The 27242-nt window shown below is 43.4% G+C and overlaps 1 protein-coding gene across 4 annotated transcripts in view; it reads right to left on the bottom strand.

Moving 5' to 3' along the window:
* The window catches only part of ANO3 (anoctamin 3), a 211682-nt gene that overhangs the window by 135406 nt on the left and 49034 nt on the right, over positions 1-27242 (bottom strand). Inside the window, exon 1 of one of the 4 annotated variants that reach the window (XM_048306871.1) lies at positions 25268-25382. The exons of 2 other annotated variants lie outside the window; for them this stretch is intronic. In XM_048306871.1, the coding sequence (XP_048162828.1) occupies positions 25268-25313 (46 nt within the window). In that variant the 5' untranslated portion in view covers positions 25314-25382. Of the gene's footprint in view, positions 1-1737; positions 1835-25267; positions 25383-27242 lie in introns of those variants that run through there. One more of the 4 variants, XM_048306872.1, reaches the window with a different exon arrangement.

The raw sequence follows: 27242 nt of genomic DNA on the forward strand, positions 1-27242 counted from the left end.
TGAAGAAATGGAAATTCTGAGCTGTTTCTCTACAACCTTCGGTTTTCCTAAGTAATCTATTGAGAAGTGCTGGTTTTCCTGCACTTTTTTACTAAAAATGTGGACATCCATTTCAGACAACTTGGCCATAGACAAATATATGTGACCTCTGCAGTTATAGAAGCATGCAATACTCCAACTGCAACTACTCTCAAAGAAACAACACCTTCCAAATAGAGCAAGATGGCAATTGTATGCAAAAACCACCTGCTTACCAAGAAATTGCACTTCATGTAGAACAATCAGTTTCCCACCATTACAGACTGAATCTTTGCATGACTTCCTGCAATGAAAAATGCACTATTTGTGGAAAATTTACTTTGCATCTTATATTCATTCAGGACATGCAATCACAAGACTGTGAAACAGCTCTGTTCCTTAAGCAATTGTCACATACTTCCTAGTGCCATCCTCAAGACTTTCTTTCTCATGAACTAAAATTGATGCAACTCCTAACCTCCAATACAATTTTATAAAAAATTGACAAAGCAAATTTGCATTAAACTGAGAGAAAAATAAGAAGATAAGAAGATCACAAAACAATAATATTTTATAGAATAACGTCACATATGGTATTTTTGAGTGTTATTTCCTATTCTGAAGAGCACTATTTTTTCCTGCATTGGGAAAAAATATTATTGATGCCATGATGATTTTTTGCCTTTTCTTTTATACCCCTGTTATATCTTTTACAACTCCTGTATTCTTAGTGCTTTTTGCCTACATTCTTGGACTTTTTGTCAAGCTAAGAGACTAAACATTTTAGAAGCTTCGTAGGTAGGGATCAGAACGCCTCAGACACCAAGGTCCTCTCCACAACACATTTTGTAAACTAAGATAGAATGATCCAGGGGACGGTTCCTCGGGGAGGGGGGCTCACTCGAGCCTCCCACTGGGGAATCTTTGATAGATATGCTAATTAGTAAGACCTATAATGTTATACCAGATCTTTTGCGGGGTGTGCATTGCAGTGTGCATTGAGGTTTATTTGACCTGGACGTAGTGCACCTAAGGATCCTTAAAATAAATACCAATGTAAAATCCCTTTTTCCCTTCTAACTGTGTTTGACTCTTGATCTTAAGACCAAGGAAAGGCATCATTACCATAGATATAACCAGCAGGATTAGATCTTCTGCCCTTTCCCAGTCTCTCAAGCCTCTTTGCCCAGACCTTTCCTCCCTTCAGTTCAGGCTCTTGGATAGGAACCATCAGTATTTCAGTCTCCATATGCTTCTATAATGCAGTGTGATAGAGTATTTACTTATTGGATGCCCAGATTATTAGACTAATTTAAAAAAAAAGGAAAAAAAAAAACCACAGAGGGAAAGAGGGAGATTTTTTTGACTACTATCGACGAATGGTAATTTTTGGTCAGATTCTTAGGTATTTTTTATTGTGAAAAATGAAAAATAAAAGCATATTTTACAAATCTGAAGAAAACTGGACCATCAGAGCTAAGTAACTTTAAAATTCACACAATCTGCAGGCAAAACAACACCCTAAAACTATACTGTTCTGTTGACAGATAATAAAGTTTTCTCATCAAATGTATTACTTTGGCTCACTTCTTAGAATACACCAATATGCAGTTATAATCTTATTAGTAACCCTGATACCAATACTTAGGAAAAATAAATTCTAAAAAAAAGCAAATTCTTATTAGTAAGATATAATTAAAAGCCTTTTTCAACACTTACCTCTAGAAGCTCACTTGTCCAGCAACGTCCAGAATTACTAGCAGAAAGCTTGCAATAGTAATAAAAGTTCTGATCTGCTACCTGACTAGTTTTAGCAAGTATTAAAAAAAACCCCAAAAAACCCACAGAATTGATAACTCAGTGTCTTGGGGTGACTTTATGATGTGTATCCCATATCGCTGCCCATGCCCAGAAATTAACTTTGTGCCTTTCTATGCCTCTGAACTGAGCCTGAGAGGGGGAAGGAAAAACTGAGCAAAACTTTCTCAAAGCAATTTGCAGCTTGTTCAAGGTCACACAGAGATAGCAGTTTTTTCCCCCAGCGGCGGCAGGGGAGCGAGGAAGCACCCGGCTTGCTGCTTTCCAGTCAGCTTTTGGCCAGTTGTTTCAGTTTCTTTTTCTCCGGAGAGAGACTGAGAGTTGAACTTTGTTTTTCCTTCCCTGGAATTCTGGATTTTCTCCCTTTTCTACTGGACTGCTTTCAACCTCAGAGCACATCAGGAGGACTTTCCACTGGGCACAGAGGGCCTGGCCCTGGGCCAAGCCCCAGCTGCAAGGAGACCAGGTTTTTCATCCACAGCAAAAGATTTTATTATTTAGCATTATTTTCCTTTCCCATGTGTTTGTTAAATAAATAGTTTTATCTCCTTCACTTTCCTTCGAGGAAAATTTATTTTTCCTGAACCTGGTGGGGGAGGGGTGTTTGTGCCTTCTCTCAGAGGATATATTTCTAAATTTGGCCAAACCGGAACATTCAGCAATTTTTGTGTAGCATAAAATGCATTGTCATCCAATATTTATATCCCATTTTTAGGAAGAAGCATTTTGCAGTGACTTAGTAAAGCATAAAATGATATTTCAACAGAATCAGTGAGGAAAACCTTATTTCTACAAAAGATAGATCATGACCAAAAAAAATGAAGACATGGAACATAAGTGAAAGGAATGAGAGGGAGGTGTGTTTACAAACTGTGGGCCTGCTGGTAGGTAAAGCCAGATACTGATAGGTGAAAGAAGCAATGGGAGGAACCATAAATTCCATAGGAATTCCACTAATTGACACAGACTGTTGCTCATCCAAGGCCACACTAAATTCCTGGACTTAGAGAAAAAAAACAGAGACACAAAGTAAAACGGGGGCGAGGGGGGGAGCGGGGAATGCACATTACAAGGGGGGTCTGCATTAGGTGATTCAGGAAGTCTGTACCTCTCAAGTACCTCAGCCAGTAGGGAAAGAGAGAGGGTTAGGATAAAAAGGAGGCTGCATCCTCTAACAATTTGAGAGACCCTATGGGAAATATCCCATGGCCACCTCTCCCTTTACTCAAATAGAGTTACAGAGCTCCTCTGTCTCCTTTTTGGACATAAACCTCTGACATCGTGGATTAATTTTTCTGACAAAAGCAAAGCAGCATAGGAAAGACACCACATAACCAAAACCACATTAATACACAGTTTCTAGTGGAAACTATATTCAGTAATCACCTAACAATAAGTAAACAAATGAAAATAGCAGCAACAAAAGGGAGTGTTGCCCCTCTCCCCTCCAGCCCTTCACCTCCTGAAAACAGTTTATTTCAAATGAAGAGAGAAAAAAGAAGAGGAAATTACCCTAATGAAGATAGAAGAGGCTAAAGTAAACCAGAAGTCTAACTAAATGCATTTTCCATGGAAGTATACACTTTGAGGATACTCTTGATGAAATCTATGAAATGTTCTGGACAAAGCTGCTGATGTGAATTCAGCTGTCATCATTTCTCTCTGCATAATAATACATAAGTAATGAAACAGTTGTGGTTTGAAGCTAGCATCCTTGTGCTCATCGCTGCTTCCTTTCCCTGAAGTATGGACACATATATCAGATATATAAAATATAAATGGACATTTGGCAGCTTGACAAGCATGCTGGAAATGAACTAAAAATCTCATAACCATGTAGAAATGGGTAATTTAAGGCCCCAGTGTCACACAAAGGATCCCCAGATGAGTGCAGCAGAAGAAACAGCTTCATATATTCAACATATTCACATATGCAAATTTACAAAAAATTTGACCTTCTTTTTAGCCACTTATTGCTTCCCTGTCTCTTCAGAAGCCCATGCAAGGGCTCCAGGAAGCACAAAATAACAGATACTTGTCATACACTGCTCCTACCATAGTCTTCTACACAAAATACTGGAAAGTTGAAAAGGAAATTGGAAAGCCTCAGACAGAGTTTAGCACTGGTATAAATGCTTTTCAGAATTAAAGGGATAGTTGTTTTGAAAGCACTTCTCTCTTCATTTTTTTTTCCCTAAAAAAGGGAAAGGAAAAAATGCTGAATAGCCAGTTTAATCCATTACTTGATGCCTTGCTTTGCCTTCTTTCCATTCCAGGCTGCAAGAAATTTGAATTCCTTCTGCTTAGGCAGAAAAGACTGACAGGAAATACCTATGATGGCCATAGGTATGAAATTAATAATGTCTAATAGATTATACATGAACTAGATGATGGCACTAGTAGGCCCCTCAGACAACACTCCAGAACCAACATGCCAAAATTCGACAAAAAGCTGCAAGTGGCAGCCAAGATGGGAAACAGGCCAGCCAGACTGACGAACAGATCCTTGTCACCACAACATGAAAAATAATTTTGCTCTCTAAAGAAAACACTTCACTTAAAGTACAAGCATTTATGAATTCATATTTCAAATTTTTTTTATGCCTGAGATTGAATACAAGTCAATCTCAGGTTTACTTTGAGATTTCCCACAATATAAAGTAATAAAAAGTTGGAGATGGTCCTTTCTGACACCACAAAAAAATAGAAAGTTTTGCTTATTCCCTACCAACACATTATATTTAATTCAAAGTAATATCCTAAAAGGTATTTGTTTCATGCCTCAGATGTGGACAAACCTCTGACAGTCCAGGAGATAAAGATCAGAGTCAAAACTTGGAAGTACTATTCTCACCTTGATAGCCTATTCTCCTTATCCTTTTGGAGCATGGCTAAAGCAATCTTATTAATTCCTCTTCATCCACTATTTACATTTGCTAATGCAATACAGAAGACATCATTTCTTATTCACAGCTAATAAAAGCATAATCCATAAAAGTAAATCCAATCAGAATCTCCAGTACATGCACTGTAATCCTACTGTTATCAGTGAGGGTTTTTGGGGCTTCTGTGCAGACTACATCCACTAGACCTTTATGGCAAAGTTTTATTTAAGTTCAAGTATGCTCAAGATAGTTATCAAATCAATCACTGTGAAATATCTTTGAGTCCAACTACACTTCAGGAAGGACAGCAGAAATGAGAACTACTTTTTTATGACAGGTTGTTTTTCCACTCTGTTTTTCCATTTTATTTAGATACTGGATTTCTGAAACAAGAACTTCAAAGTCCTGCATATCCTGACAGTGTGAATTATTAACAGGAACATGTTTCAGCATCTTTTTACTACTCATTTGTAGGTACAAAAATGCTGTTAGTGAGGATCTTCTTGTTATTTTCTAAGTCTGTGAGAGACTTTTCTCTCTCACAGAAGAGGTAGCAGGGAATGTAAACAACCAAGCCACCTGCAACCTTGGAAAGTCTTGTTTACGGTATAGTAGAAAATATTTTGATAATGGATGTTTTAGGATTTTGGCCAATCACCCCCAAGGGGTGGCTGGTCCTTTGTCCAATTAGACTATGAAGAAAAAAGTCTATAAAAGGTTTGTAAAATAATTAAATAAATGAATCTTGCTGCACAATTCCTGCCTGCTGGATCTTCTCCTCCTCTTCCTCCCTGTGGCTGCGGGACACGGTGATATACCGTAGGAACCAGGCCTGCGGTAATACTCATTCATTAATTCATGCATTCATTCCTCTAGACTATTTTTGTTTCTGAAAGTCCTTCTCCATTTTTTAATGAACTCTGTGTATGAAGGCACTTCACAACAGCAAGAGACATGCACTGGTGCTTGGTGAATGTACAGAATCTGCTTATAATGTAACCACGTTATCTGGAAAATCCTTGCTTTTGCATAATACAAAAATCTTCTGTAGTGGTTGTAAATTGATGATCCTAAAGCATCTTGATTTCTCTCTCCCTGAAGTCATTCCTCCTCTAACACGTCATTTACAGTCTTCTACCCCTACATCCAGTGATATCTCCTGGATGCTTAGGCAGGAACTCTCCAGTCTGTAGAGAGCAGAGAGCTGCTGACAGGGTTCCATAGCTTTTACATCTTTAGTTTGCAGTTGCTTCAATGATACATGAACAAACACACTATCTACCAATGGTCCTCAGGAGACTACATGACTTGTACTGAAGCTTGCAGCTTGCCCAAGTCAAAATTCAGGACCAACTCTGGGTGTAGCCATGATCATATAACAAACACATCTATAAAAGATGGAACTGGGGCGCCTATTCAGGTCTAAATACATATTTTTAAGAAATTATTGAATTTTCTGGTAAACAGACCTGTAGGTACAAAAAATGCTGTTAGTGAGGATCTTCTTGTTATTTTTCTAAGTCCGTGAGAGACTTTTCTCTCTCACAGAAGAGGTAGCAGAGAATGTAAACAACCAAGCCACCTGCAACCTTGGAAAGTCTTGTTTATGGTATAGTAGAAAATATTTTGATAATGGATGTTTTAGGATTTTGGCCAATCACCCCCAAGGGGTGGCTGGTCCTTTGTCCAATTAGACTATGAAGAAAAAAGTCTATAAAAGAGTTTGTAAAATAATTAAATCAATCAATCTTGCTGCACAATTCCTGCCTGCTGGATCTTCTTCTCCTCCTCCTCCCTAAAGCTGCGGGACACGGTGATATACCGTAGGAACCAGGCCTGCGGTAATATTTGGTGACCCCGACGTGATTTGCACTCTCTGACGTGTCCTGCTGCTGCGAGCCAAGCCGAATTCCTGTAGAGGTACGCTGTTCCTTTTACCCCCCAGGACCGGGAGGTCCGATAGAACTGAGAAATGGCGAACAGCGGCTCACAGAACGACGCTGTCGTACTGGTCTGGAAAGGTGTGTTTAGCATATTGCACACCTCCATTCCTGAAAACTCAGTTCGGGAATTATTAGACTGGGCTACTTTAAAAGGGATTTCCATGGACAGAGATACTGCCCTGGACTTTGCCTTATGGCAGGAACTTGGCTCTGCTGTCCGACACGAGCTCCCGACTGGGGAGCCGGCAGCGTTAGAATTATACAAAACGTGGCGTTCATTATTTTTTCTGCTGACAGCCCTTGACTGTGATAGCAGGGCTGGATCGCCTGTCTCGGTGATGAGTGACGGAGGAATGTCCGAGGGGGGCCCCGCTGACTGGGCTTCTGGGGCGAGTGATGGTGGATTCGGAATAACCCCCCCGGCTCCACAGGCAGAGCCTGCACCAGCTCACCCTGCACAATCGCAGGACTCCGCAGCCCCCAGGGACCCCGCGCCGCCAGAGGCGGGGGGGGTCAGGGCAGAGGCAGGGCGCACAGCCTGCCTTGCCGTTCAGCTGGACGGCAGCCACGGCTTATCCAGGGCCACAAATCAGCGGCTTAGCCAACTGGACGCCCAGAGAGCGTCCTAGTTCGGTTCCGTATGCACCTGGATCTAACTTAGCGGGCGTAGCGCCGGGCGTGCCCCCCCCGGAACTGCCTGGCTGTGCTCCGCTGCCCTCCCTGGCGCTGGACTGTTCTGCGCAGTCGCAGAACCGAGCCATGGACCCTTTTATGCAGCATTTGCCCTTTCTGGCAGAGCTGCGAAACCTATCCCAAAGGATGGGGGACTTGCTCAGCCTGTTAGAGCGGCGAATGCCCGAGCCCGCGCCGCAAGCGGCGCCAGCGCCGGCCGTGCCGCCTGCGCCGCCCGCGGCCCCCCCCGCCAGAAGCGGGAGACGCAGCTCCGAGCCGAGAAACGGCGCAGCCAGCGGCGAAACCGGGAACAGCGCCACCGCGGGAAAACCCGGAAGCGGCGGCGGCTGCTGAGCGGCGGGCAGAAGCGGCGGCGCCAGGAGCGCCCGCAGAGAACGGACCGGCAGCGGCACCGGGCGCGTCCGCAGAGCGCCGGCCAGAGACGGCGGCGCCGAGCGCGCCCGGGGAGCGCGAAACAGCGGCGGAAGCGGCAACCGCGCCGAACGTGGCTGCTGTGCGGGAGACGAGCGCGGCGCCGACCGCGGCGCCGGGCGCAGCCGTAGTTCCAGAGTCGGCTGCAGCTTCAGTACCGGCTCGGTCGGAACTGGCCGAGACGGCCTCCCGTAAAGAGACTGCTGTAAAAACTGCCGCGCAGCCAGCTGCAGTCTGTCCTGTCTGTTCTGGCTCTGGCGAACTTAGCCAAAGTGCCTCCCCTCCCCGTACATTTCTGTTCCCTCCCAGCACCCCAAAGTTGCCTTTGCCTGATGATTCCTCGTCAGGCAGTGAGGCAGATGAGGTTCTGGCCCCAGGTCGTCAGGCGGCTGTAGCCGCGCGGCGAAGAAAAAGGTTGTGCCGGTCTCGCCCCTGGACCTTTCCGGACTGCACGGTAACAGTGCATCCGACGCATCATAATCGCTTCCTAGAGTCTCTTAAGGTGCAAGCATTGGGGGAGGGTGACTGGAGGTTATTAGAAATCCTTGGAATGCCAAATAGATCTGAGGATCCTGGGGGTAACCGGGGAGCTGTTACACTCCATCCGCAGGCTGTGCCAGAAGTTCAGGATGGTACTGGTTCCCCAAAAGAGATCCATGCTTTCCCAGTGTATAAGGCTCTCCCAGATTCAGGGGAGCATGACAAGCATGAGGTAATTGCTTGGAAAGTTGCCCAGGACCTCCAATCCAAGGTGGCACAATATGGGCTAGGTTCTGCTGAGGTTATGCAAATAATAAGGGTGATAAATACAGATTTGCTTTCTCCATTTGATATCAGACACTTAGGTCAAATTCTATTTCAACCTGTACAATTTACAGTTTTTGAAACAACCTGGAGAAAGCTGGCCAAGAAGACTGCATTAGCAAATTTGCAGCTCCCTGCTGCTGATCCTAGATGGACAGCGGGAATGGATGCTTTGATGGGGACTGGTCCCTTCTCTGATCCCAGTCTACAGGGTAACTTGCCCTCTAGCATCCTGCAGCAAGCACAACAGGTCGGCATGGCTGCCCTGTTGAAAACCATAGAGTTGTCAGCACCCAGAAAGCGATATACTGAAATAGTTCAAGGGAAATCAGAGTCATTCCTTTCTTTTGTAGAGAAAGTTGCTGCTTCTCTCGAGAAGCGGGTTGAAGATGACGGGTTAAGACAATTGTTGTTAAGGCAGTTAGTGAGAGATAACACAAACGAGGAGTGCAGAAAAATCATAGATGCCTTACCAGGGGATCCTGAGGTAACAGACATGGTCGAAGCCTGCGCTAAGGTGGGATCTGGGAACCAGAAAAGGTCTGCTTTGGCTGCGTTCCTGCAGCCTGTTCGCGCATCTTCTGGTCGTGAACCAAAGCAACCAAAACAGGTGAAGAAACGGAAGCGGCCTAAGCCGAGCCAAAAAGAGAACACACCGATCCCCCAGTGCAAAAGGTGTGGCAGGCCAGGGCATTGCACGGGCTACTGTAGATCCCGGACTCATGCCAATGGTCAGCCTTTGTCGGGAAACTTCCGCCGGGGTGCAAGGAGGGGGAATTGCTCTCCGATGCAGTCGCTCCCCCAGAGAGTGGCACAGGTACAGGCACAAGCCTAGCCAGCCACCCTAGAGACGGCACCCAGGGATCAGACGGCACCCACGGATCAGACGGCACCCACGGATCAGACGGGTTTGACGTCCACACCACAGCCGCAGTCGTCTTAGATTCTAGCGGTATTTATAAGGTTCCCTTGGATGCATATGGACCCTTAGCCCAGGGATCCAGTGCAATGCTGGTGGGAAAACCTGATGTTGCCCATCAAGGAATCTTAGTGCACTCAGGAGTTATTGATGCTGACTTTAAAGGTCAGATTTGCGCTATGGTCTCCACGCAAAAACCCCCTGTAACTATTCCTGAAAAGACCTGCCTTGCTAAATTGGTACCTTTTAGGTCTTGTGTCCCCAGGATAGAGCAACAAACTCATGAAGATAACGGCAGTGGATCTACGGGACTTCCGCAGGCCTTCTGGACTGCAGACATCTCTGACCAAAGGCCACAGATGACATGTACCCTGATCCTGCCGAACGCCCGTCTGCCCCGGATTCAGCTTCGAGGTTTGATTGATACCGGTGCTGATGTAACTATCATCTCCTTCTCTGCGTGGCCTCCCTCATGGCCTTTAGCCCCGGTGGGATCGGCCATCGCAGGATTAGGAGGATCCACACAGAGCTATCTAAGCGAACGGCCTGTGGTGGTGAAGGATTTAGAGGGGCACACAGCTACAATTAGGCCTTATGTTGCTACCACTTCCCTTAACCTTTGGGGGCGGGATGTGTTGGCAGCTTGGGGCGTACAGATTGGGACAAATTTTTAGCAGGGGTCACTGTGTGTAAGGGCGCACAGTATCCTACACTGCCTTTGCGGTGGTTGACTGACACACCAGTCTTTGAGCCGCAATGGCCCCTACCAAAAGAGAAGTTAGACGCCCTTCATCAGCTGGTTCAGGAACAGTTGCAACAGGGGCACCTTGAACCTTCTACTAGCCCCTGGAACACTCCTGTTTTCGTAATTAAGAAGAAATCAGGGAAATGGAGGTTATTGCAGGACCTCCGGAAAGTTAATGCAGTAATGGAAGGTATGGGGGCATTGCAACCTGGCATGCCCTCTCCCACCATGATTCCTACGGGGTGGGACATCCTGATCATTGATTTAAAGGATTGTTTTTTCACAATTCCTTTGCATCCTGATGACAAACCAAAATTTGCCTTTACTGTGCCTGCCATTAACAATGCTGAACCTGCTAAGAGATACCAATGGAAGGTCCTCCCTCAAGGGATGAGGAACAGCCCAATTATCTGTCAGTGGTATGTCGCCCAAGCTTTAGCCGGAGTTCGCAAGCAGTTTCCTGATGCACGCTGCTACCACTACATGGATGATATCCTGGTGGCAGCGTCCACTCGGGACGAGCTGCTGAGAATACAGCCTCAGCTGCTCGCTGCTCTGCATGCCTATGGATTAGAGGTAGCTCCGGAGAAAGTTCAACAGCATCCTCCTTGGAAATATTTAGGAGTGAAAATTTTGGACCAAATTATCCAACGCCAAGAGGTGCAATTCCCGGATTCGATTAAAACCTTGAATGATGCTCAAAAGCTGTTGGGTGTCATCAATTGGTTACGACCTTATTTAAGTCTAACTGCAGAGCAGCTTTCCCCTCTTTTTAATTTATTAAAAGGGGACCCTGGTCTGAATTCACCTCGAGAGTTGACTCCGGAAGCACGGCAAGCGCTGCAGGAGGTCCAACGGGCTGTTTCTGCTCGTCAGGTTTATCGAGTGGATCCCTCCATTGCTATCACTGTTTACATTACTATTCCAGACCTCCATCCTACAGGTATCATTGGCCAGTGGAATGCACAATGGCCTGATCCTTTGCATATCCTAGAATGGGTCTTTTTGCCTCACCAGCCAAAAAGGACGGTGACCACAGTGTTTGAATTGGTCGCTTCTCTGATAATCAAATGCCGTCAACGGTGTTTGCAACTGATGGCTGCGGATCCTGCAGTAATTGTCATTCCGATCTCAAAGGAATACTTTGAGTGGAGCCTCATCCATAGTGCTCCTTTGCAAAGCGTGCTGCAAAACTTTTCAGGGCAGATCACTTACCATCTGCCCAGCCATAAATTACTGCAGCTGGCAAAATCGACCGTACTTTCCTTGCGGCTGAGAAATAGCCGAGTGCCGGTGCAAGGACCCACCGTCTTTACGGATGGTTCAGGGAAAACTGGGAAAGCCATTGTTACCTGGAAGGAGGGATCGGAATGGCAGGTGCTGAAGGAACATGAGTCAGGCTCTGCTCAGTTAGTTGAATTAAGGGCTGTTACCATGGCTTTTCAGCGATTCTCACAGGAACCTTTGAATTTGGTTACTGACTCTGCTTATGTAGCAGATATAACTCAACACTTAGATTGTTCACTTCTGAAGGAGGTGAACAATGCGGCTCTGTTTTCACTGTTGCAAACCTTGTGGTCTGCGATTCAGGCTCGAGTGCATCCGTATTACATTCTGCACATTCGAAGCCACACCAATTTACCAGGGTTTCTAACAGAAGGCAATGCCAGGGCTGATATGCTGGCCAACCCTGCATGGGTAGGGCCTCAGCCTGACAAAATTGCACAAGCCAAGGCATCGCACGGTTTCTTCCATCAAAGTGCACATACCCTGCAGAAGCAGTTCTATTTAACGCCAACCGAGGCGCGCGACATTGTCAGCGCTTGTGCTGACTGTCACGGACTCGCTGCGCCTTTGCCAGCGGGGGTAAACCCCAGAGGGCTAAAAGCCTTGCAGATTTGGCAAACGGATGTAACTCACATCCCAGAATTTGGTCGGCTGAAATATGTGCACGTGTCTATTGACACTTTCTCCTCGGCTATGTGGGCTACTGCTCACACTGGAGAGAAGGGCCGTGATGTCATTGCCCATTGGAAATTGGCTTTCTCAGTCCTGGGCGTGCCAGCTTCTGTGAAAACCCATAATGGTCCTGCCTACGCCTCGGAGAAGACACGGCAGTTTTTACACCGATGGGGTGTAGACCATACCTTTGGTATCCCACATTCTCCTACTGGCCAAGCCATTGTCGAACGCGCTCATGGTACCTTGAAGCGTGTTTTGGACAAACAGAAAAGGGGAATGCATGGAGAAACCCCACAGAGCCGACTAGCAAAAGCTTTGTATACAATTAATCACCTTACAGTACCACAAAATTCAAATAATCCTGTTATTCTGAATCATTTTCTCTCATTGCAATCTGCAGGCGACAGACAGCTGCCCCGGGCAAAAGTCTGGGTATGGAATTTACTCACTAACCAATGGGAAGGCCCACATGAGCTTATCGTTTGGGGTCGTGGGTATGCTTGCGTTTCCACAGATACTGGGATACGGTGGCTACCTTCAAAATGCGTTCGCCCTGACCTGCGGCACCAGAGGCAGAACAGGCAACCTCCAAATGATGACCAGAACGCCAACCATCCAAATGGCGACCAGAATGTAGATCATCAGCCTAATGACTCTTCCAATGATGACCAGGATGTCAACCATCAGGCAGATGGTCCTTCTACAAGCAGAGACTGGGATGGCCCTTCCACAAGCAGAGACTGAATTTTGAATTTCTTGTTATGGAGTCAGATAGTTAAAGCCTTAAGGACATTTTTAGAATTAATAACTGATGTAGATTTCTATTTAGGATTAATAGTAGGGTTGTTATCTTATAAAACAAAAAGGGGGAATTGTAGGTACAAAAAATGCTGTTAGTGAGGATCTTCTTGTTATTTTTCTAAGTCCGTGAGAGACTTTTCTCTCTCACAGAAGAGGTAGCAGGGAATGTAAACAATCAAGCCACCTGCAACCTTGGAAAGTCTTGTTTATGGTATAGTAGAAAATATTTTGATAATGGATGTTTTAGGATTTTGGCCAATCACCCCCAAGGGGTGGCTGGTCCTTTGTCCAATTAGACTATGAAGAAAAAAGTCTATAAAAGAGTTTGTAAAATAATTAAATCAATCAATCTTGCTGCACAATTCCTGCCTGCTGGATCTTCTTCTCCTCCTCCTCCCTGTGGCTGCGGGACACGGTGATATACCGTAGGAACCAGGCCTGCGGTAATACAGACCTGTTTTTAAAATGGTTTAGGTACTAAGGGTCAACTTTTTAAAAAATTCCAAAACCTTGCAAACAGCATTAGGTACATGACTCCTAGCAATTCCTGTTAGATAGCCAAGTGCTATCAAAAGCCCTGACAGAGCACTCACCTGCACCTTTGAAAAATCTTTTAGAAAATTTGATTGTGTGTCGGGGTCCCTTCCCCCCTGCCATGTAGCCCTGGGAGAGGAGCCCTAGAGGGGAGACATGGGGTTTCCCTAGCCTCAGTCAGCCTCGTTCCCCATTGGTTGGTTTGTATTCCCCTGCGCGGGCAAGGACCCTCTGGTCCCGTGATTGTAACTGTTCCTCAGCAGATCCTCAGTCATGCAGCTGGGAAAATAAACATCTCTGAAACATCTATCAAGAATCGGTCCATATATATTCTTTTCCACTGGCCTCCTTGTTTGATACATCGTGTTACAGAATCCCCACTGTAACAAATGGTGGGGAATTGCGAGCAGAACGATCTCCGATCCCTAAGCGACTGATGTGTGAGTAAAGAAACTCTGGATTCCTCTTCTTGTTTTTGTTTTGCTATTCCATATCTAAACTATGGAGGAACCGTGGAAAGACTCTTGGCTCTCAGAGCCGCATATGGACATTTATCTTAAACTTGAAAAGATTCTTGAACAACTATTTGTAAATTTTAGCTAAATTCAAGCTCAAAAGGAACTGAAACACTTCCTGGCATGGTTGTTTAAGAACTTTTTGTATGTTTCTTGGGATTTAATTCTTACCAAAGACTTTTGGAACACGGTTTGGACACAGTTAATTTTTGAGTCAAAATATATGCCAATGGAAGAATATTTTCGTGAATATTATTTAATTACCGAGACTGTTGAGCAATGTCAGCTGTGTCCTGGCAAAGGGAAGCCTGCCTCAGAGTCCGTCCGACCCAGGCCACATGGACCTAGCCCTCTCCGAGCAGCAGCGAGGCAGTTCCCGTGCGCGGGCGGAGCCACGTGAGCTGCAGTGTCGGCAGTGGAGCGAGGCGCGGCGGGAGTGGCGCAACCCAGCGGTGCCCGCCCAGCCCCTCGCAGCACGTGGTGGAGCGAGCCCCGTGAGCGCCTGACCGAGAGAAGCGGCAGCGCAGCCGAGAGCAGAAGCGGCGGAGCGCAGAGAGCTGAGCAGTGCGGCCCAGCCCAGCCCACACAGCCCTGAATGCAACACCGGGAAGAGCACGCAGGCACGAGCAGCTCCAGCGGCCCCAGCAGCACTAGCGGCCCTGGCAATTCCAACACGGGAGCAAGCAAAAGAGAAAGCAAAAATGCAGCGAGACAGAAAACAGCAGCCACTTGGAAAAAGGAAAAAAATCACCGTAGGTAAAGTTTTAGGAAAAGTAAAATGGTGTAATGTTAAACAAAATTATGGTTTTATAACAAGATGTGACAAAGAACTGCTATTAAAAAGAATAACCCTGAAAAATACATCCCAAGCTTGGGAGATGGAGAGGTGGTGGAATTCAAAATTGTACAAGGTAGAAAAGGGTTACAAGCAGCAGAGGTCACTGGGCCTGATGGTGTTTCTGTAAAAGGCAGTATATATGCTAAAAATCATAGTCATGTTAGACAATGACTCCATTGTAGGCCCCCCCTACAGTATCCCTTTCCTAATCCCACCTTTCCCTTTTACCCTATATCCTATTACCCCCGGTGTATTCCCAATCCGTTTTTTCCTCCATGGTTTCCCTCACAAAACCATACCTTTGCCAATTGTTTCCCCAAAAATCCCTTTCCAATGCCGAGTGGGGGATTAAAGGGGGAGGGAAGAAATTAAACCCTCTCCTGCCTTAGTTTCCCCACTGCATGCCCGGAGAGTCCTGTCTCCCTTCTGTCAGCCTGAAGATGTTCCGGAGAATCTGTTTGGACATTTAAACACTCAGGAGGGTGGCTTGTTTTGTTTTGAAACCATTCTTGTTATGTTTATCCAGTTGTTTTCAATGTTAAGTTTTAAATCTCTTTTGTTAAAAATAAACGGGTGAAATGTTGGGGTCCCTTCCCCCCTGCCATGTAGCCCTGGGAGGGGAGCCCTAGAGGGGAGACACAGGGTTTCCCTAGCCCCTGGTCAGCCTCATTCCGCATTGGTTGTGTTCCCCTGCGCGGGCAAGGACCCTCAGGTCCCGTGACTGTAACTGTTCCTCGGCAGAGCCCGGGCCATGCGGCTGGGGAAATAAACATCTCTGAAACATCTATCAAGAATCGGTCCATATATATTTCTTTTCCACGGCCCTCCTTGTTTGATATGTGTGTTACAGAATCCCCACTGTAACAATTGTGAACACTTCTAAGTCCCTCAAGTGTGACATTCCTCAGTGGAATTTCAGCTAAATAATTTTGAAAATACAAAAATTTTTCTCTGGAAAAGATCAACATTCAGAGATATACAAATGTTTATTGAATGCTTAATATACATCAAAAGCAAGCTTTTACAATATATAAAAATATTAAAAAAATATAATTAAATGTATCAACAAAATGCAAGTTTTCTCCACAAGAGGAATATAAGTCTTCAGTCCTCTTCACTGAGACCATTCAAAATCCAGCAGTACTTTTTGCCATGTTTCAACTCTGTAATACAAACCCAGAACTATTTTCTGTGAGACCAAATGGTAATGCATAGGTCTTGCAGTTTCTTGCACAGGTCACCTGAAAGAACCAGCTTCTGCAGAATATTCAGACATACAGATTTTGCATTTAGATGGTACTGAATTTCTCTTGCCGAAGTGTTTGGCTCTATGCACGCATACATACACCCACAGTACCACCTTCTTCAAAATTTGAACTTTGTCACTCTAAGTTACTTTGTCCCCTTTCTTTTAGCAAGGGAATTTGGAAGCTGGTGCTGCTGAAATGGCTTTATGTGAAGAGGGCTCTGTTGTGATATCTGGAAATCCCTGGTGTACAGTCCTACTTCAGCATGACCAACTAAGGAGTGCTGCTTACACAGAGAAGTCTGCTCATTATGCTTAAGTCTGCTTTCACCAACTGGTATTGTTTTATCTATCTACTTACCCACCCACTTACCATTTCCAGATCTCTTCATCAATACACACCTATCTATATCTGGGGTTTTTTAATTTTTTGTGCATGTGTTTTAAAAATTCCTCCCTATGATCTCTCAACTCATTCAAAAATGCTGGAAACTCTTAGGATTGCCTGCTTCTCCCAATATTTCCTCTGTTTGATCCCCTCTTCTTTTTTGCTGCTACTTTCTCATACTATTAAGTTACTTTTAAAGTAACCACACCAAAAAGGAAGCTAAAGGACTGTCTTGGAGGTTAGGATTTTTTCTTTTTTTTTTTTTTCTTTTCTTTCTCTCAGGGAATTTTCTCCCATTTGTTGCCTAAGAGACAAAGAATGTGGCTGGGAGAAGGAGGAGGGGGAAGGGTGCAGTTGGCTACCCTCCTAGCTGGGGGGCTTTCTCTTGGGAAGTGCAGAGATACCAGGAGATTTTGGCTGCGGGGTGAGGGGCCTGGGCTCAGCTCCTTGCTCTCTCTCGCTCTTGGGACTGGAGGGGAACAGTCAAGTTGTTGCTACCACAGCTAGAATTTGCTACCACCACAGAGTCCAGCCCTTTACTGCTTCTCATACTACGGGTGAGCCTTTGCTTCTAAGAGTGACCGTTGAACTGGAACCTTTTTTCAACATCTGATCTCACTGCAAAGGACCCCCACCATCTATTCAGGTGCCTCAGGGGAAAAGCCAGGACCCTGACCTCCAACCCCCTCCAAAGGGAGCGTCTCCCAGCTGCTTGTAGGAGCCTGGCTGCTGCTGCCCAGCCCCACTGTTTTCTGCTGCTGCTTCAGGTTTCTCGATACACTTCAACCCAACACTCCCTGCCTGCCAGGACACCCCTTGGTTTCTGATAAGGCTGCAGAGTTTCTGCTACATTTTTTTGCCACCCCAGGTGTGCTGCCTCTGCCATTCCAGCTGCTGCTCTGAGGTTCCTGCTAGAGCCCATTTTGCCATCTGGAGGGGCACCGGGACCAGCTTCCCCTGTGGGTTTGTAGATGAAGCCCCTTTCCTATCTCTCTCGCCCGCCTGCCCACCATCACCCACTTACAGAGAGGCGGCCGAGCTTGCGCCACAGCGCCCCCTGCAGGCGCGGGGGAATCATCGCTCCCGCCCTGCCCGGCCGGGAGCCACCAGCGCCCCTGCCGGCTGTGAGCAGAACTGCACCCAAGGGGAAAGGGCCCGACAGCCGACAGAAGGTTGTTACTGGGCTTCTGGTTTTGTTTGTTGTTGCTGCCGGTGGTGTTGTTTGTTTGTCTTGTTATACATATATATATATGCACTAGTAAAGAACTCTTATTCCTTTTCCCATATCTTTGCCTGAAAGCCCTGTAATTTCAAAGTTATAGTAATTTAGGGGGAAGGGGGTCACATTTTCCATTCCAAGGGAGGTTCCCACCTTCCTTGGCAGACACCTGTCCTTTAAACCAGGACAGACAACAAATGAGCCCACAGCTATAAAAAGACTTTGTCCTCCCACAAAAAAAAAAAGTATTAATTAAAAGCACTAACTAGTGCTATTATTTGTGTATTGAATCAGAAAGATAACAGAATGCAAATATTATATACATTAGACCTTTTGGATTATAAAGACATACTATTGATGAAGCTACTAAACAAATAAACAGTAAGGAGTAAGGAAATTCTTGAGCAAGAGTAATTCTACTGAATCCGACAAGCAGAGAATAGAATATGACAGTTCAAACGTATTCTAACTCCAGAGCTTGCCATCATCACAGGAGCTATCTGGAGCATACGTGACTAGCTACAACTCTTGCACAACTGTGATGTACTTATAAATTTTTCAATGCAGATTTGAGCAAACTCTAAATTCCTTTGTTTGTGCATCCTTCTTGTGGTAGGGGGCTACACAGGAATCCAGTAAGAACAACAGACAAGAAGCAACAAAACATGTATGGCTTCGTCCTATGTTGTTACTAAAGAAATCAATGAAAACCATATGGCAATTTGTTGTTCAAAAGGGATTTCTGCAGATACTCCTCAACCTACACTTCCTTTTCCTGAGTTACAGATGGAATCTACTTCAGCATGCTTTCACAGTACCTTTTTTCCCCCCTCAGAAGACCCTACCTTTAAGCAGATCAAACCATTACATGATAGATGTCGCTATTTGCCTGATGTGTAAATATTAGACATGGTGCAAAAGGACAGCTTAAGGTACCAGTTTCTTCAAAACCTCATTTAAATACTCATATGTACTGTGAATGAAACCGTGACCTCACCAGTCAGACAAATGAACAATTCCTCCCTTAAGTAACTGCATTGGCTAAAAGCCCTCACAAGCCAGATGATAATCCAAATTGAGGCAGACTCAGAATCTCTTTCTGAGAAAACAATGATGAATTTGTATTCATTGTAGCTCAGAGTTGTTAAAACATATTGCTGTACACTGCAGCTTGGTTTTGAGTCACACCTGTCTCTGATAAATAATCTACTGTAACATATGCTGTAGAATATATAGAACTGACCTAATTCCAGAACAAGTTTGGTAAAGATTTGTAACCTGGGTAACCACATGTATAATGTTTTCTGCAAACCTCATTGCACGTTTGACTCAAGACAACACAGACACTCTCTTCAGCTTAGACAGGCCAAAGCAGAAAGCAAGTAATCTTCATGTTGCTCAGCAGACTTGTGAATTTAGCATAGCTACTTTCTGCTATCACACTATGTCTAAAATATGGATGGCTATTTTTTTCATTAATTTCCCAGTACTACCTAGCCATCTGCATTAACTGTAATGCAAGGCTCTTGGTACTATTAGCTAAGACAATGTTTCAATTTCTCATAGCTGTTAGAACTTTAAAATACCTCTAATTAAAAAATATGTTGACTAGTGCTGATTTTGCTGCAAGACTTTACAACAAAAACTGATATATTCAAAATACTACTACAACAGAACATAAACTGGCAGGGCTGTTTAATTTATCATACTCATTTATCAGATTTCAAAAATGACAAAAAGCAGAATAAATAAATCAAAATATGAAGGCAGATAAGGAACCTGCAATTTTGTGGTGATACCCAATGAAATATAACTGATGAGGGTTCTAGAGAAAATGAGTGGTGGTGAGGGTTGCCTATTTTCATAGGTCCTTATTCAGGAAATTTTGAAAAGCTGTGGAATAGGTACAAGGCTTGTCCATAGATACTACTATATCAAGCTATACTTAAATCAGAATGTAGGAAGTTAATGCCTAGACATCTAATCACAGCATTATCATCTGTATCCAGATAGAGTTAAGCGACATCTCAAAATTTTCTGATATCCTTGGCTTTCTCATTTAAAATACTCATTCAGTGAAAAAAAAGAATTATATTTGACTCATTTCTACAGCACTCATGCACCTGCGTAATGTAAGGTTTAATATGTCATATTTAATGTTTTTTTTCAAAAAGCTCTACATTTTTTTGAAGTTACAACCCCCAGCAACACAATCTGGAATAAAAAGACATATTATGGGCCCTTCAAAGGTGTCTGAGTGAAAAAGATGGAGTGCATCCTAGGTTGAACAGTTGCATCAGGCAAAAGAAGTAAGAGCAAATATTAAACATTGAATCTTGCTTATCAGAGCCCTGAAAGAACATTTTAAGTAACACTGTTTAAATATGATATTGTTTTAAGGGACTGTATTAATAGCTGCACTGCTCTCAGCCTTCAGAGTCAAGATGAGGATGGCTTTGAAATTTTCTGTATATGTTAGTGCTCCTTGGAATGAAAATTGAAGAGCTAAGCCCAAATAAGTTGCTTTATTCACACTGACATGAAAATTTGGCCTTTCTGCTTTGGACAACAGTAGCGAAGGGTCACATTCTCTCATTACTTGTATGACAGAATTCCATCTTCTAGTAATTTCAGCAGAATCTTCAGATTATTAAGCTTGCTAGGTTCACTCATGCCACAGAAGCACCAAACATCTTTGGAGAATTCTCCATGAGATTCTTAATCACAAATCCAAGTTCCCGAATACTGAAAACTCTGGAGCAATATAAAATGTGATGTTTACAAATTCTCATTTAAATTCACAAGAAATGCAAATCAATTTCACAAGTTGCTTTAGAATGCAGGTCATTAAGATCTTAAAATCAGAGTAAAGCAACCATACCAGCAAGCTCAACTCTACAACAACAGTGGTTCTCAAAGTAGCTCAAAGTGATTTAACAAAAAAGTTACTAAAGCAGCAAGCTCCCCTGTGAAGGCAGAGCTATTGGAGATTCTCAATCCTCAATCCCTCTAAACCACACTACAACTTCAAGTGGATAATATATAAAATGAATCAAAATATTTGGAAAAGATGAGAATTGGAATACATGTAAAAATACATCTTTTATAGAGAGCCCTGATTTCTTCAGAAGTCTCAATTCAAGCTATTCCAAGGTAAATCCCTTGAGAGGCTAAATCAGTACTCTCAAAGACTTAATGGATACTGAAGTTGATTAACACCTTCCTGCCTCACTGAACCAGGAAACATTGAACTCCTTGACAAGAAACATGAGAAGCACCCCAAGTTACCCACTGGATTTCAATCTGCAGTCCACGTTCTTAAATCTCATACACCAATACGAAAACAACTAAATTTTAAAGCACAAACATGTTTTCTTTTTCCTTTTCTTATGAGGGAACTGAATTCCCTCATAAAAAAGCTTTGATATGGGTATTAAAAAAACAACACTAGTTAATAAAAGCACCCAGCAAAGTATGCAGGAAAATTCAGTCTGTGTATCAGGACAAAAGTCCTAGATGTTTAAAATTTTAAGCATAGTAGTTGCCTTGATCTGCACCCTAAACACAGGTTTATTCAAACCCAACCAAGTATCTGTTACAAGAGCCTCTTGCAAATTCGGTTGCCTTTCCTTCTGAAGAATATAAGTTTTCAGTAGAGTTCCCTAATAAAACAAACAATTGCTTAGCACCTGTCTCGCACCTATTACGGAAAACACAAAATCTACCATAAGGCTGTGATATATTTTTATGTCCTGCATTTAAAAGATTGTGATTCCTAACTAGCTATCTTTCCCTGGAATTACTAAACTACAAAATACCTGCAGAGATTATCTTTGTTCTTATCAACATTATCTTATTTCTCCTGTATGAATAACTACTAATTACTTACCAGTTTTAAACAAACCTGTATATTAAAGTTTGAAGAAGAAGATTATTCTTTGTAAAGGATGGTTGGGAAGAATCTAGTAAATAATAAACATTTATTTCCCTTTCCTCTGACGTAATTCCTCAGAGGCCATAGGTTGCATCACCTTTTGGAAAAGTAAAAACTATAAAGGTATATATTTAATAATATGGTTTTTATCTGAGAATATTACTGAGGGAAATAATTTCAGAAAATCAGTTTCTGCCAAAGCAGTAGTTAAAAATAGCCAGAAAATACTATACAGATGGCTAAACAGATCTAACACACTGCTGTGCAGAGACACAGATTAGTCTACCTCTAGGACACTGCTCTTCTCAATAGACATTATCTTTGGATACAAGTAGAAGACCAAGAATTGTGAGGATGAAGAAGAATGAGATTCATTTTTTCTACCCTTTCTGTGTCTTTTTATAAAACTACGTTGAGCTCTGCTGTAGGTTTTGAAACTGAGGGTTTCACTCTGCATACCAATTTGAACAAAGAGCAAGACAAAAGGATGGCAGCAGCCTCCTACCCTGAACACCTCCTCACTCTGTCAACAAGGGAAAGATAAATTAAAGAAAAACAACACCTAAATTCTAAACAGTAACAAATCCTTGGGATATAAATAGGGGTTTTTTTTCTTTCTTCTCTCCTTTATGTTGAAGGCTCCCAGACACCCAAGAGACTGGAGAACTTAGTCTTCTTATTCCTCCAAACCTTGTAAAAACAGCTTTGGTACTGAAACCACAACTTCTCAGCTAGAACAAGTGCTCAGAGTAGGTAAGGGGCAAAAAATGCTCTCTACCCCATTCTGCCTCCCATTTTAAAAGTTACTCCTCTTTAGCAAGTGAGTTTGAATATTATGTTACCTGGCAATAGCTAGGTTCTGTTTCTGAAGAGTTTAAAAGTATTTTCTATTTGTTTTCTGGAACTATGAGATTTGCTGATATATATTTTTCCTATATGACTGAGAATCCACATAAAAATAATGCCCTTTCAATCCCCCCCAAAGAAATGAAGCTTGGTCTTTAAGCAAGTGAAGCATACAAGGCACAGCTGTGATGGGCAGTTGGCCATTTCATGAAGATTACCACTGATTCTGTAAAAAATAGGGAATTTAGGGCACTATTTTGTGAGCAGCTAGAAAACAAACATTTAGTCAAAATCTCAGCAACAGTAAGTTAGAAATTACAGTAACCAAATACTAAATTTTAAATAAAGAGTGATACAAAGTACTAAATTAAAAGAAAAAAGACACAATGTTTTTTGCTTCTGAGATCGGTGCCTATGAACTTCAGAGTACCAGATGCTCAGCTTCTTCTAAATATCTCATGATAAAATGATGAATTCTTGATTATGATTTATGTTTGCTTAGTTTTGCTATAGCCTTTTGATCAAGATTACATGCTGTCCTCCCCCATTCCTAAAAGCTTTAGGCTGAGAAAAACAGAGGCTGAACTCAGGTACATTTTGTACATGTCACACTGCATTTGAGAAGTTTGGGAAAGTGATACTCATGTTAGTCAGTAATATACAGGTTACATAGCTCCATAAGAGCATCCTCTCTTTTCCAAAGCCTGATGACTGGCAAGGTACCTTAATCAGGATTTCTTCAGGAATAAAGAGGTGAGAACAAAATCTTCCTCTCAAAAAGTAACTGGCAAAGCTCATTTAGTTATTACAAAGTTTCATGACTTGTGCAAACATAGAGTTTCATCAGTCATAAGGCAAAGAACCTGAACATAGTTCAAGTTGAACTGGAACACTGAAAGTTAGTTTTGGAGTAGGTTTTTTAAAGATTATTACAGGACAGCTGCATTTTTTCTGAAGGGCCATGACAATGATTCTGGAGCTTGCTAACCATTGTTGTAATGTAAGAAATATTTTCTTATGAAAAAGTAAGGACTAACACTGTGGCTCCAAGTCATCTAATGCTTTTATAAATGTAGACTTGACAGTTGAAAAAAATATGTTTTTATACTAATTAATCACCTTTGAACCTGACTAAACTAGACTTTTTACAGTCTGAGACAGCACCACTCATTACTGCACACAAGACTGGCATTAAATGCAAAACCTCTAGAACAAAGAAGTAAATTTATTATGGGATTACCAGAATAGAATAAGTGCTTTGAATTATTTATTTTCAACTAACCAGTCAAAGAGAAGAACTTGAATGAGGCAGAATCCAGTAACCTCATGATTTATGTATAAAGAATACCCTTTCCTATCATAATTTATGGCATGCTATAAGAATAAAAAAAAAAGTTTGTTAATGACTGAAAGGGAACAAAGTGAGAGAAATCTTGGTTCACCTAATCCACCAAAGTAGAATTAGAGAGATAAAACATAGTAAAAATACTGGTTCCATGACCAAGAAAAAATAAATAAAGTTCATTGAGGGAATTTTCTTTTTTCTAACATGAACACAATACAGGTTTTATAGTGACTGAAAGGAATGAGGGACTTGTCTTTACAAACAAGCTGTGGGCCTGCTGGAAGATAAAACTAGTACTGATAGATAAAAGAAACAATGGGAAGGATTCCACTGATTGATGAATGGAAAGAAAGAGATTTGTCTTTACAAATAAATGGGGGGGGGGGGGGGGGAGGGAGGGTGGTTATACATTAGAAGGGAGTCTTCGGTATTAGGTGTTTCAGGAAGTCTGTACCTCTCAAGTACCTCCGCCAATAAGGAAAGAGAGAGGGAAATGCAGCCAGGAAATTACAATAAATAGGAGGCTGCACCCTCCAAAAGTTTGAGAGATCCTAGGGGAATGCCCCATGGCCTCTCCCTTTATTTGAATAAAGTAACAGGACTCCTCTGTCTCCTTTTGGGACATAAACCTCTGGTGTTTGTGGATTAATTTTCCTGACATGATAGTAATCACAACTGGAAATTTACCTTTATATCTGCTGACCAGCAAAGAGCTTCTGTTTGGCAATTAAAATCCCAGACAAACAAACAACCCAATACATAGTTTGAACCTAAGTTGTATCTGCACTTAAAACACCAGCTAATATTACAATCACGCAATTACAGCTAATATTCTTCCTCTACTTTTGTATTTGGATAACGGGATGATATGAAGACTAAAAGCTGAAACAAACCTAGTAACAATTGCAGTGAACTCTAGAGGGTCAACGACCTGTCGGTATCCCGCATATAGGCATCTCTAGATTCACCTGTACAACAGTTGAGAACCAAAGCAGCACTGCCTTTCAGGAAAAAAACTTGGGCGGGGCGGGGCCGACGTGGGGTCAAGGCCGGACCGGGGGCCTCCGGCCCTCAGTAGCTGGGGCGCGGAATGGTCTGTGGCGCGGCTCGGCCCACCTCACGCCACCGGGCGTCCATGCTGCAGCCGCATTATTTGACACCCGGTAAAGCATCCAATAGCATCAGTGCGCCTCCAGAGCAGGACCCGGGCTACAGCCCGCACGCGAACACCCACAGGCACGAGTGTACGCACGGACATAGGACGCACCTGGCACGCACGGGGCGATACTGCATGGAAATCGCGGCGAGACCCGTGTGCCCCCCCCTCCCTGCGCACCTGCAAAGCGGGCAGCTGCGCGGGGCCTCCGGACGACCGCCGTGGGGACAGCGGGGTTCGTACTTACCTTTCTGCTGCCGAAAGGACTGGATGGAGCCTGAATGGTGAACCATCCTGGCGGAGAGTAGCCTCTGAACTGCCAGCCCGCCGGCTGCGGCGGCGAGGGGCGGGAACCCAGCGGTGCGGCGCGGCCCGGCCCGGCCCGGCCTGCCGCGCAGTGGAGGCCGAGGGAATGGCGCCAGCAGCGCCTGATGGGGAGGGGAGAGGCGGTAACGCCGGGCTCGAGGTGGCGAGGGACGGGTGCGGAGCCGGTGGCTGTCCCTCCGCCCGCACCCCGGGGAAGGGAACTGTGTCAGCAGGAATCGGCGGGAAAGTGCGTGTGGGCCCCGCTGAGGGAGAGCGCCGGCCCCAGCCCAGTTACCATCTTGGCTGTGCTATTCCTACTGCCTTCCTTGTTTCCCTTCAGAAGACATGAGGTTTTCCTATTGAGGTGAAGGGCAGCGAAGTAAAAATTGCACCTCCTTTATGCAGTAATAGCTGCATTTAAATCTCAGCGTTTTGAGTTAAGTTTGTATTACATCTCCTCCATCCCTGTTCTCACACCATGTCCCTGAGTTGCATCACCAGCTTTTTTGGTTTCTATGTATTCTATAAAACTTAGAGTCTCAACCTTACTGGAGATAATTTTTTACAAGAAGACACTAAATTGCACATTCAAGCCTGATGTGGCCCATTTCTATGCTATATGTGTTACAATTTCCCTTTTCTCTAGAGTGTAGGCCATGTGGCTCCTTCCAGACAACAGAAGATTCAAACTTAAAAGGTTTTTATTTCTTTCCTTGTTGCTCTCTGCTCACATTATTCTCTCTGGATTCTAAGTTTTGTGATAGCATCATTCAATTCCTGTAGAATGTTTTGGGGTTAATTTTTTAATTTTTTTTCCTACCACAATAATCTGGAGGTTTTGGTCCTCCTAAGTTCATTCACTCAAATATTCTAACCTGTATCTAGCAATATCTATATTCTCTTCTCCATTTAGGGATACAAACATTGTTTACTCATCAGAAATTAATTCAACCAATTAACTAGCACAGGTTACAGCATTCCTTCGAAGTTTGTGGCTCCATTTGTGGGCGATATGTACAACAGATTTCCTCTGACAGTAAAGGCAGAACTTCCCCATAGCTGACTGGGGCTTGTAGTGTACAATCTGTGAAAAAAATTACATAATCGCCACCCCTTACTAAAGGCCAGTCTGTACTATAAAGTTGTACTACTTTTTCTTTATCAGTGTAGTTAAGAAACCAAGATGGATACGCACTTTTTATTTCAGTTTCAGAATGTTTTTTCCACTATGAAAACATTTTCAACAACCATATATAAACCAAAACATCCATGCATGGGCTCTTATAGAAAGGTGAGCAAAATAAAAATTGCATCCTAACTGGTGAGGTATTCCCCAGCACTTTTTTTAGAGTATAACAGATACTGCTCTTACACAACACGCAGCTGACACATCCAATTGATACCATAAGGGAAAAAAATAAACTTACCTCCTCAGGATAGCTCACCACATTTTGGGTTGATTTGGAACATTTGCAGAAGGTTTGTTGTTAGTTTAAGAAAAGATGCAGAAGCTATAGTGTTGTATATCTTACTCATTTGTTGGTCTCCGATGCCTCTCTGCACACTGAAGGTAATAGATGAGACATTCCTCTGCACTCCTGCAATTTCAGAAAACCTGCTAGGAACAGCTTTTTCCTGCTGAGATACAGCACTATAGGTGTTGCATGGCAGAATAAGCCAGCTGGCTCTTGCTGATCAACAAGTTCTGGAAAACTAAAAGCAAGCTAAAAGAAGAGGTAGAATAAAGTATTTGTTGTTTACTTTCAAGCTTTACTGTAGACATTAAAGTGGATTCATAGAGATTAAAACCAAATCAATACCCTGAAAGTCACCCAGGGGAAAAAAAAAAAAAGAGAGAGAGAGTATAATAAAAACTATGAACTTAGTAGTTAATAAACAAATGAAATCTGCAAAAA

Source organism: Corvus hawaiiensis, chromosome 6 (genome assembly GCF_020740725.1).
Source record: "Corvus hawaiiensis isolate bCorHaw1 chromosome 6, bCorHaw1.pri.cur, whole genome shotgun sequence".
Classification (NCBI taxonomy): domain Eukaryota; kingdom Metazoa; phylum Chordata; class Aves; order Passeriformes; family Corvidae; genus Corvus; species Corvus hawaiiensis.